The 10,474-nt window shown below is 50.7% G+C and overlaps 2 protein-coding genes across 4 annotated transcripts; one reads left to right on the top strand and one right to left on the bottom strand.

The window, feature by feature from the left end:
* Positions 1 to 209: 209 nt before the first annotated feature.
* LOC149338911 (uncharacterized) lies at positions 210 to 5,550 on the bottom strand. 3 transcript variants are annotated; one of them, XM_089547807.1, is made up of 2 exons: positions 4,253 to 5,550; positions 210 to 4,160 (listed from the first exon to the last, which is right to left on the bottom strand). In XM_089547807.1, the coding sequence occupies exon 2, from the start codon at positions 3,779 to 3,781 to the stop codon at positions 2,654 to 2,656; it is 1,128 nt and encodes a 375-aa protein (XP_089403933.1). In that variant the 5' UTR covers positions 3,782 to 4,160; positions 4,253 to 5,550; the 3' UTR covers positions 210 to 2,653. The 3 variants fall into 2 exon arrangements, with proteins under 3 accessions (XP_089403933.1, XP_089403934.1, XP_089403932.1); XM_089547806.1 differs by having other exon boundaries at positions 210 to 444.
* Positions 5,551 to 5,703: 153 nt separating this feature from the next.
* On the top strand, positions 5,704 to 9,885 carry LOC149338910 (uncharacterized). Its single transcript, XM_089547805.1, has 3 exons — positions 5,704 to 5,856; positions 7,018 to 7,111; positions 7,623 to 9,885. Exons 1-3 carry the CDS (start codon positions 5,704 to 5,706, stop codon positions 9,815 to 9,817), a joined length of 2,442 nt encoding a protein of 813 aa, XP_089403931.1. The 3' UTR covers positions 9,818 to 9,885.
* Positions 9,886 to 10,474: the final 589 nt, after the last annotated feature.

Below are 10,474 nucleotides of genomic sequence, written 5' to 3'. Positions count from 1 at the left end.
TTAATGATCCCCTGTTGGTTGAGATTTCCAGAGCCCTTCACTGCGGCGCACCTCATAGTCTGTCTCTTTGGAATGTTTTACCCCCATAAACCTGAAGCACTGAGGCACCGTGGCGGTGCGGTAGAGTAGTGCTTTCGCAAAAAGAACAAAAACACCTATTGGAGAGAGAGAGATAGAGAGAGAGAGAGAGAGAGAGAAAAACTTTAATTGAACAGGAATTCGGGGCACGCCCCAGGGTCCCCGCACGACCCCACTGCACTCAAGTGTTTATGTTCCTAAGGCTCATAACACTGGCAGCACGGCCGGTGGCGGTGGTCTGCACGGCCGGGTCCTCCGAGCGCAGCAGGGTCTCCCAGTCCTCCCAGGTCTTGAGGTTCTCTAGGTCCCGCGGGGGAGGGTCCGCCGGGCAGAGGGAAAGGATGTGGAGGGAAGAAGCGTAGGGTTCTGGGCATAGGGCGCAAGCAGGAGTGGAGAAGAAGGGATGATAGTGGGTTGGGGTAAGGGGCGAGGGGAGAGTATGTGTTTGTAATCTGCGCCAGAGTGTTGCGTGTCTGTTATCTAGGGAGGGGTGGGGCGGGGGTAGAGCTGGCGAGAGGCTCTGTATGCCTGGGTCAGCTCACTGAATGAGTGCATGCGATCCTTCGTGAATCCCCGATCCGAGGCCACCTGAGCCCGGTTTAAAGAACCTCGGGCTATAAGGTTGGCGGCCTCGTTTCCGGGATTCCCGGAGTGCGCAGGCACCCAGATCAGCTCCACTTGGCGGGGCGGGGGTGCATCGGGCGAGTCCAGTATGTCAAAAGCAGGGACATGAACTCGGCCTCGAGCAAAATTTAGAATCGCAGTTTTAGAGTCAGTTAAAATATACCGGGCTTCCGTGCGGGTTATAGCAAGTGCAATGGCAGCTTGCTCTACAGCCTCTGGGGACGTGTCTGGAGGGAGAGGTAGTGTGAGGAGGGTGGATGAAGAGGAGTCCACCGCAGCTGCTGTCGCTTCATCACCCGTGCAGGCAGCGTCCACCCATACGGCGTCCGGCTCGGGGCCGTACGCTCGATGGAGTGCCTTCGCACGGGCTCTGCGGCGCTGCTCATAGTGGGACGGCTGCATATTCCTCGGGAGCGGCTTGACGTGGAGCTCCCGGTGAAGGGGTCGTGGGATGGCGAGGAGAGTTGCGTCGTTGGCCGGTATTCTACTTCCGAGGGAGTCCAGGATATACCGGCATGTGTTGGCTTGTGTGAGCCTGATGTATTGGGCCTGTCGATGGGCCTCCACCAGTTCCCCGATCGTGTTGTGGAGGCCCAGGCCTTGTAATCTGTCTGTGGGTGTGTTGAGGGGAAGATGAAGTGCTACCTTGAATGCCTTGCGAATCAAAGCATCCAAAGCGTTTATGTCATGTTTGGATAGTTGTAAGTATGGGGTAGTGTACAGTACACGGCTGAGGACAAAGGCATGAATGAGGCGACATAGGTCGCGCTCCTTCATGCCTCTATGACGTCCCGAAACCCTGCGGATGAGGTGCTATATCGCGCCTGCAACCTGCTTGAGTTTCTTGAGGGTAGTGGTGTTTTTGCCATCGTTCTGGATGTCCAGGCGCAATACACGGAGGGTTCCAACCTCAGGTACCGGGTAACCATTCAATTCAATGGCAATGGGGGAGAGGGGACAGCGGCGGTTCTTAGGCCGGATCAGGAGCATATCGGACTTGGGGAGCAAGACAGTCCGATGGTCCGTGCGTAATTATGGGTGAGGGTGGCTGCTTCCTGTAAGGTGTTCTCTATGTCGCCGTCACTGCCGTGGGTGGTCCACAGGGTGATATCGTCGGCATAAAGAGTGTGCTTGAGGTGGGGAATAGTTGCCAATTTCCGGGCGAGGGGTATGAGGGTTATGTTAAAGAGAAAGGGGGAAATGACGGACCCTTGAGGGGTGCCGATACTCTGAAGTGTGTAGGAGGTGGAAGACAGAGGCCCGAAGTGTATCTCAGCCGTGCGGTCAGTCAGGAATGCTTGAATGTAGGCGTACGTGCGCACACCCACATTCAATGGGGATAGAGCAGTCATGATCGCCTGATGTTCAATGCGATCAAAAGCTTTGGAGAGATCCAAAGCTAAGACTGCCTTGGTGTGACATGGAAGAAGCGGGTCAAAAAGGTCGTGTGTGAGTTGCAGCATGGCATCCTGTGCGGATAGATAAGGGCGGAATCCCACCATGCTATGCGGGTAGAGATTGTTGTCCGCCATGTGACTTGTGAGTCTCGCTAACACAACATGCTCGAGGAGCTTCCCGAGGCATGAGGTTAGCGAAATCGGGCGAAAGTTTTGAATGGTGAGTGGTTTGTTGGGTTTTGGTATAAATATTACTTTCGCGTGGCGCCAGGACTGCGGAAGGTTACCCTCCCTCCAGCACTGGTTGAAGTATTTCGTAATGTGGGTGATCGATCGGTCATCCAGATTACGGAGCATGGAGTTTGTGATTTGGTCTGCACCAGGTGCGGAGTTGGCGCGGAGAATCAGGAGGGCCGCTCTGACTTCCGTCTCCGTGATGTCGGTGTCGAGTGTGGGATTTGGTTGTCCTGTGTAGTGGGGTAGAGGTGTGGGGCCGCCTGGAGATGTGTACATGGTTTGAAGTGTCTAAAAGGGTGTCGGGATCGTCAATGTGTTCATGTGAGGCGTGTCACGTGGTGCTGTGCTGCTGATTTGGTGCGTGTGGGGTAAATCAGGTGTCGGAGGAGTTGCCATGCACGTTTTCTGGACAGGTTTCCGGCGATGCCGTCACATATCTGTCCCCAGTTGGATCGACAGAGCTCCTCAGAGTGCTGTTGGATTTGTGTCTGCAGCGCGGCCAGCCGCTTTTTAAGCGTTCTGTTGTATTTGTTGCCTTTCCAGCGTTCCAGGATGCTGTGATAAGCCTCCCAGAGGTGGGCTAGGCGTGTGTCAAGGGTCGGTGTTTCGATTGTAGTTTCAATGTGTCGCGTGTTGTGGTGAACGTCATGCTTGAGTGATTGCACCCATGCATCGATGTCTGCGATGGGAGTGTCTGGGAGGGCGGTGCGTGCAGCGCGAAAGGCATCCCAGTTAATGAGTTCGTGTGTCATATTTGCGTGACGGGGTGGTTTGTATGGGACAGTGATTTGTATAATGTAATGATCACTGCCCAGTGTATGTTGTGTTCTGTTCCAGGTAACGCCGCGGATACAGCGGCTCAGCGTCAGGTCCGGACTGGTGTCCATGCTGACACTGTTGCCGATCCGCGTAGGCGTCTGAAACGTGTTGTGCACAGTGAGTTGGAGGTTCTGCAGGAGCAGCCAGAGCCTGCGACCTCGATGTGTCGTGGTTGTGTATCCCCAGTCAGTATGCTGACTGTTGAAGTCCCCACCGATGAGTAGGGGATGTTTCCCTGCTAGATGGTGTAGCTTTCGCAGAAGTGATTCTAGCGGGGCCATCGGCAGGGACGGGGGGTGGTATATGTTTGCTATAAATATAGAAGGAAGTGAATGTGTGTGATGTATAAGTTCCATGATCACGCAGGGCGTCTCAGACGTAATGTGATGAGTTCTGTAGGTGAGGCTGCGGTGGATGAGTGTGGACGCCATGGGTGTGTTAGTGGTTTCCGAGTGTGTAGATGTGTAGCTGGGGAGGGGATCTCGGTGTGCAGTCTCCCGGAGAAGAAGTATGTGGGGCGTGGGTGTGATGGTGGGAAGGAGAAGTTGCAGAGTTGCGCGCTTTGCCCGGAAGCCGCTGCAGTTCCAAGTTATAATGGGGAGATAATTAGTGCTCCCCCCCGCCATATTGGATGGTGGGGGGGATTGAGGAGGGTAGTAAGACGGGTGTCAATTGGTATGTGTGGCTCAGGAAAGGTGTTTTGTGCTTGCGGAGGTAGGGTGGGGGGAGTGGAGGGGGTTTGAAGTTGGGTGAAGCGATGGGTAAGATTATGTTCCAAGAGCTCCATCATCTTGGTAAGCATAGCGTCCATGCGCTGCTCAAGTTTTTCGGTGAGGGTGGCGGCAAGGGGATTGAATCTGGCCTCGAGGCGGGCGTCTATCTCTTTTAGTTTATGGTCAAATTTTGCTTCGAGTGCTGCTAATTTAGCGTCTATTTCTGGGGGCACGGGAGGGGGTGTGGCGTCTGTGGTGCGCTGTTTCTTTGCAGGAGGGGCGCTCGAAGTGTCTGTGGATGATGAGCTCGAATTAATGACAGGGGGTGCGGGTTGGGGGGCAGGGAGGGGGCGGGGGTGCTTAGGAGGAGGAAAGGCGGCTTACCTCGTCACGGCCTTCTGCCGGCTTGTAGAAGGCGAACGGGAAGCCGTCGAGCTGCGTCTGCTGGCTGTGCCTGGTTGATCGCAGCGGGAAAGCCGCTGTATATCCGGAGGAGAGAGAGCGTTCTTCGGGGACGCTAGCTTGCGGCCCCGTTCCTTGCAGTTCCCGGTGCCGGTCATATGAGGGCCTCCGCAGAGAATGCAGCTGGGGGTGCATGAGGGCACATCTTCCTTTGGGTGGGACTGCCCACAGCGGGGGCACTTATGGGATCTTGGGTGGACACACACATCTGCCCGGTGACCAGGGACGCGGCAGTTCGTGCAGGCGTCTATATGCCCTCGATAGGGTGTGCACCTGTGGACGGCTCCTCCATAAAGCACGGAGCGTGGGACAGGTCCAGCTCGGAAAGTGATTAGGATGGAACGCGTGGAGCCCATTCGGCGGGCGTCCACGATGAGGGTGTCTGGGTTGCCGGTGATCAGGTCTTGCAGAAGCTCTGTCGGGTTCTCATTCCAATAAGCATTGGAGATGACTCCGCGTACCGCTCCATCCGGCGGGGCTATGTAAGCTGCGACGGCGAAGTCCTTGCCTTTGTTTTTGATGCTGGTTACGCTAACCAGGGCAAGCGCGTCAGCTTTTATGGGCGTGCTTACGGTGCACGTATTGTTTACTGGGTGTACCCTGATTTGGGTACGCGTTGGTTCGTGTAGCTGGGACGCCGCATGAAGGATGGCTTCCCGTAGTTGTCGGGGTGGAAGCAGGTCCAGCTGCAGCCCGCCGCGTGATCTGAACACGACCTTGTAGTCTGCAGCAGGAAGCGGCGGCTGCTGCCGCGAACGCTGCGCAACTGTGCGCGTTGCTTGCAGGTGCGCTGACTTGTCAAGGCGCGCAGACTTGGGGGCACCGGTAGCAGAGGCTGCGGCCTCCTGGCTTCGGGATGGTGAAAGGACGTCCTTGGAGCGGGCAGGCACACTAAGAATGTGCGTCCAGTCCCTTGGGTCGTAGTCGTGGGGGTTAAGAACCTCTCCCTGCACCTGCACCTCCATGATGGTGTTGGTGGCGGAAGCGTCCGACGCAATAGGCCTAGCTCCCAGCGGAGCGAGGCCTAGCTCAGGCGAAGAGGTCACAAAGAAAGGGCCGTGGGTGCCCGAAAAATGGCGTAGTCGGGCCAAAAATTCATGGCGTGCGGCACTCACATTCGTAGATCAGTGGATGGTGAAATTTGGGCCGATGATGCTGGCGATTGGCGAATTGCGCTGTCTTTGTGCGGAGCCGATGTGGGGTGCGTCTGTACTACTCGGCCTAGGGTGCCTCGATGCGCGCGCCCTCTTGGAGGGTGGTGCCATTCTTTGAAGGGGCGAACGCCACCTCCGGAGCGGCAGCGGCCATTTCGCTCCCCACGCGTCGCCGCGGCTGCTTGGGAGAGGCACGTGCGCGGCGTTTTCTGGGACAAAATGCCCAGGTGTTGCGTGCCCCAGTGCACGAACCACTCACGAAATGAGTGGAAGATGTACCGGTTCCCTAAAGAACCGAAAAGACGGCTTCTCTGGCTCGTAAAAATCAAGCGCGACAAGTGGCAACCCACGGACCGCTCGTGTGTATGCAGCGTAAGTTATGCTTCTTCTGTATTCGTAGTTATTCTTTCATTTGCATGCTTTATACCGTAGCGTTTGTCAGTCTTGTATCCTAGATATCTGGCGCATATGCTTGCGTGTTTAACTCGTTTATTTCTGGGCAACAGGACATGCTTAGTTCTTATAATCTCTTGTTGTACATGTAGTACTGCGAGCGCGTAAAGATGTGCGCTCTTTGCTACCGGATCCTTGTGCAATTTCTTTTTTGTGCGCAGTGGAACGTAAGGGGAGCTCTAAGTTACCTTTTATGCTATGACATACAGAGCGCTTTGAGGAATTTTCTCGGCGTTGTATTCTTGTGCCGCTGTCCAACTCAGACGGTGTGCGTGCGTGCGCGCGCCCGTTTGTGTGTGTGTGTGTGTGTGAGAGAGAAAAAGAAATGAGGCGTATGACCAAGCAAGACGCATGTGTGGCCATGACAATCATGTCAGGACTCGTTATGACTAGTTTACTAACGGCTAATTGGTAGTTACTGCATGTATAAAGGCACGCTTAACTTGGTGATCGATATGTGTTTTGTGATCACGCTTGTCTAGACATTCGCTTTTCTTTCCCCATTCGATGACCGGTGAATTATCTGAACATCTGACTGGAGATGAGTGACGAGGATTTCATGACTACGGAGCCCTTTAACAACGGAAATTTCTTAATGGTGATGACAGGATCAGACGAAAGAGAAAGCTGTTTCATTGAAGCTCCACAAAATTTGTGGACAGCATGATCGAAAGCGGGAAGTCGTGAAAAATCCAGGATTGACTTACAGCATTGCCTTCTTGCGCGCACATATATGAGTGCAACGTTTTATTTTTAAAGGAATTTCTTAGCTCACTGCCCATGTTCCACCTAGCAGCAAAGGCAAGAACCTTTAGTATCTTAACATGGGAAGCACACATCTCTTCAGTGTCCAATAATTTCCTCGCACTGTCCCCGTTTTTTTTTTTTTTCAGAAAGAAGTCGACGGTCTTTTGCCTCATTCTTAGTATATCTTAACAAGCACCTGAATTTCACTTATAACTGTTTGGGCATATCCCTGTTTGTGTTACTTATTTTTAGCTGTTTAGAATGTTAGTGTGAAGCCCTCTCAATTTAAACATTAATAAGTTTGTCTGATCATTGCATGTTTCTGTGTTACAGGCACATTTTGAAGAAAGCGCCTTTGAGCAGAATAGGGCTGACGGGTGGAAAAAATTGAAGCCCAATGCTGTGCCAACGCTTTTTTCCTTCAGAGGTATAATAAGCCACATATTTCTACATTAACGAAAGTTTGCAACGCTTCTTTCCTAATCCTATTGCTTCTTTCATTCTTAGCCTGATTGTTCTAACTTAGTACTGTAATGACCGGCCATTTGTAGACTCACGTGGAGCGATTATTTTTTTTTTTTCATCATACTGCAGACCCAGTGAAGGGTCCTAGCAAGAGGGGTAACAATTTCAGAACAAAACACAAAAGCATAAAGTGCAAAAACACGAACATAAAATTCACACAAATGTTTCTTCAGAGAATTAGACGGCTCACATTACAGTAAGACTCTTCATACCTCCGGTCAATAGAATAGCTCGTTTTCATTTTTTACAGGGAGGTAAATCAGCCGCGCCTTCCGCCCAGAAGCATGATGCTGACAATTTTGCATTTTATTTAATTTTATGTCTAAACGTAGCAAGACTTGGAGCATGCTCGTTCGTAATGATAAAATAATGCACCATCTGATTTGCAGCATGTGTGGCCTCTCTTTTTTCAGCGATGCCTAAGCACAGGAAGCCGCCAAAGGAAAGGTTACAAGGGGTGCCTGCGGCAGCAGAGCAAAGGGGCACTCTGCAGCATCAACAGAGTGCTTCTGATACCACATCAACAGAAATTCAGGACCAATACGTCAACGACATGGCTGATATGCCACACACGGCAAATCAAGAACTGCAGCCATTGCCCAGTGACGACAGGGAGACGGCTCAAAGTCAGATGAACAACTCACCTCGCCCAAGTTCCATTCCAGAAACTTCAATACCCGCCACAGATGATTCCCTGCAAGTTGCCTGCGCACTTCGTGCAACCCGTGCAGAGAAGTGCAGTAACAGCTCATGTGCTACACTTAATAAACAGCTAGAGGACATGAAGAAAAAATACGCGAAACTTAGCGAAGTTCACAGCAAAACAAGTGCTACAAATAAGTCAATTAAAAGGAAGCTTCAAAAAATGGAAAAGGCCAGCGAAATGTTACGAAAAAAACTGAAGTTCCTAAATCAAGACCAAATGCGAGCCCTGTCTCGGAACAGCAACAAAGGTTCCACCTGGTCGTCCAAAACAATTAAACAAGCCCTTCAGATCAAATTTGCGAGTGGAACTTCAGGCTACGAAACCCTAAGAAGACTTGGGTACCCACTGCCTTCTAATAGGACTCTTGTCCGTCGTCTTCAGGGACTCAAGTTCCTACCAGGAATCTTAACTGAAGTGATTGACGTTCTCAGAGTAAAAGCAGAGGGCATGGAAGATATTGAAAAAGATTGTGTGCTTTATCTCGATGAAATGGAAATTGTACAAGGGTATGACCTCGATCGTGCTGAAGACATTGTGTTTGGAGGGAAAACATTTCCAGCAGTTCCAGATGAACCTGCATGTCATTGCTTAGTGTTTATGGTCGGAGGATTGAACACAAGGTGGAAGCAGGTAATCGCATACCATTTTACAGGAAGCTCTGTCGACGGGGGTCTGCTTAAGAGTTTTGTTCTGGAAATCGTGCAGCTTTGCGCTGACATTTCTCTTAGAGTGCTTGTGGTAACCTCTGATATGGGAGCGTCCAACAGAGCTATGTGGCGCGAGTTAGGTTTTTCTAGCCATAGGAATTCTAACACTGTGTGCTCAATCCCTCATCCGATGCTTCAGGGAAAGGAACTCTTTTTCACTGCGGACGCGGCTCACGTGATAAAAAATATCCGAGGTCAGCTTTTAAACTCTATTGACTTTACGCTGAGCGATGCAACTGTCTGCCAACATAGCTTACCCTCAAACAAAGTCAAGCTGGAGCACGTGCGCGCTGTCGTAGAATACGACTCTAGCAAAGAGCTGAAAATTGCACCCAAACTTTCTGAAGCTCATGTCAGCAAAGGCCACTTCACAAAAATGAAGGTCGGCATAGCAGTTCAGTTCTTCAAGGAATCCCCAGCCGCCATTCGTTGCCTAATAAGAGAGAAAGTGCTCGAACCAGAAGCTGAAACCACATCATGGTTCCTGGAGCTCATCGCAAAATGGTACAAACTGATGTCCTCACGACATCCGTCAGTTGCACTTAGTTGGCAAGATATGGCAAAGTACCATGAAGCCTTGCACATGTTGCGCCTGGCAGTGGACACAATTCAAGGCATGCAGATGGGCAGCACATCCCAGTGGAAGCCCTCACAGGCAGGTCTCATGATTGCAACAACAGTTGTCCTTCGTTTGCAAGATATTGTGCTTAAAATGGATGGCTACAAATTCTTTCTCACCGGGAGACTGCTACAGGACTGCCTGGAGAATCTTTTTTCTGTTGTGCGTCACAGGAAACCCGTTCCAAACGCGTATGACATGAAATGTGCTTTGAAACTTGTATGCGTCAGTCAGTTTTTGCACACACCAGCAACCTCAAGCTATGAAACGGATGATTCTGAGTACCTGCTTGATATGATTTCACAAGGAAAAAAAGAGTACGTTGGAGATGTTGAAGAGGAAATTGACGATGGGGAAATTCTGTTCATTGAAGCACTGACTTCAATTGAGTGCAGTATTTTGCATCATATTGGCGGATTTGTTGTGAAAGGAATTTTGAAGAAAACGAACTGCGAGCAGTGCAAGGCTGCAATGCTTGGCTCGACGAACCATGAGCATGCATATTTAACCCCTTACAAAAATGCTTCTTGGGACAGTGTTGAAGTTCTCATGAGCAGACTCAACACGCCATGTTGAATTTTTGTTGTGACCAGGATGGGCTAGTGTTGGTGAATTATTGAGGCCGAGTTGAAACTCATTGGAAAAGTGGCCACTGAGCTAGAGTTGAACATTCTCAATGAAATTTCTGCTTTGCGTTCAAGTTGAATTCATGTTGAAATTACGGGAGTTAATCAACACGCCATTCTGAATCTTGGCTGGGGTTAAATAGAAAAAAATCCTGGGAATACATTCGTATTGCGCCAGATGGACCGACTACCAATGCAATTTTCGGAGGTATATTCATATTTATTGCTGCAATTTCTCGTTAACATGAAGCCGTCATCCCCTGTGACGTAGTGCTCCATACATATGCACAAACACGTATGTGTTTGTGCGTATACACCCTACATACATACACCCTAGCTCTACACCTCCATCAGATAAAGAGCATGGGACAGTACTGCACACGAGGCTGCAGGAAGAACTGACAGAGTTCATCTTACGATCTTAAGTACAACCTCGGCTTCGCCCTTATATAGTCCTACTCAGGGGTGTCCGGACATGCGCAGGTTGTGGCCTGCCGATTAGCAAAGTTATGTCAGTTATTACTATTAATATTTAGTTATTTTATATGTAGTAGAAGTAATCAAGTGCATATGCAACGGTCTATTATTTGACGACCTTGATTCGTTC

This window comes from Amblyomma mixtum, chromosome 6 (assembly GCF_055824585.1).
Source record: "Amblyomma mixtum isolate Tamu chromosome 6, ASM5582458v1, whole genome shotgun sequence".
Classification (NCBI taxonomy): domain Eukaryota; kingdom Metazoa; phylum Arthropoda; class Arachnida; order Ixodida; family Ixodidae; genus Amblyomma; species Amblyomma mixtum.
The sequence above is the reverse complement of the archived record's forward strand: the minus strand, read 5'-3'. Positions and strand labels throughout refer to the sequence as shown.

What these genes read in the sequence shown, in the direction of transcription:
- LOC149338911 (XM_089547806.1), bottom strand. Translation starts at nt 5,295, where the DNA reads ATGGAGGTGCAGGTGCAGGGAGAGGTTCTTAACCCCCACGACTACGAC. An exon ending in CGGCAGAAGGCCGTGACGAG is followed by an intron (nt 445 to 4,252) that starts GTAAGCCGCCTT and finishes CCCTATGCCCAG; the next exon opens with AACCCTACGCTTCTTCCCTC.
- LOC149338910 (XM_089547805.1), top strand. Translation starts at nt 5,704, where the DNA reads ATGCCCAGGTGTTGCGTGCCCCAGTGCACGAACCACTCACGAAATGAG. An exon ending in ACCGCTCGTGTGTATGCAGC is followed by an intron (nt 5,857 to 7,017) that starts GTAAGTTATGCT and finishes TCTGTGTTACAG; the next exon opens with GCACATTTTGAAGAAAGCGC. An exon ending in AACGCTTTTTTCCTTCAGAG is followed by an intron (nt 7,112 to 7,622) that starts GTATAATAAGCC and finishes CTCTTTTTTCAG; the next exon opens with CGATGCCTAAGCACAGGAAG.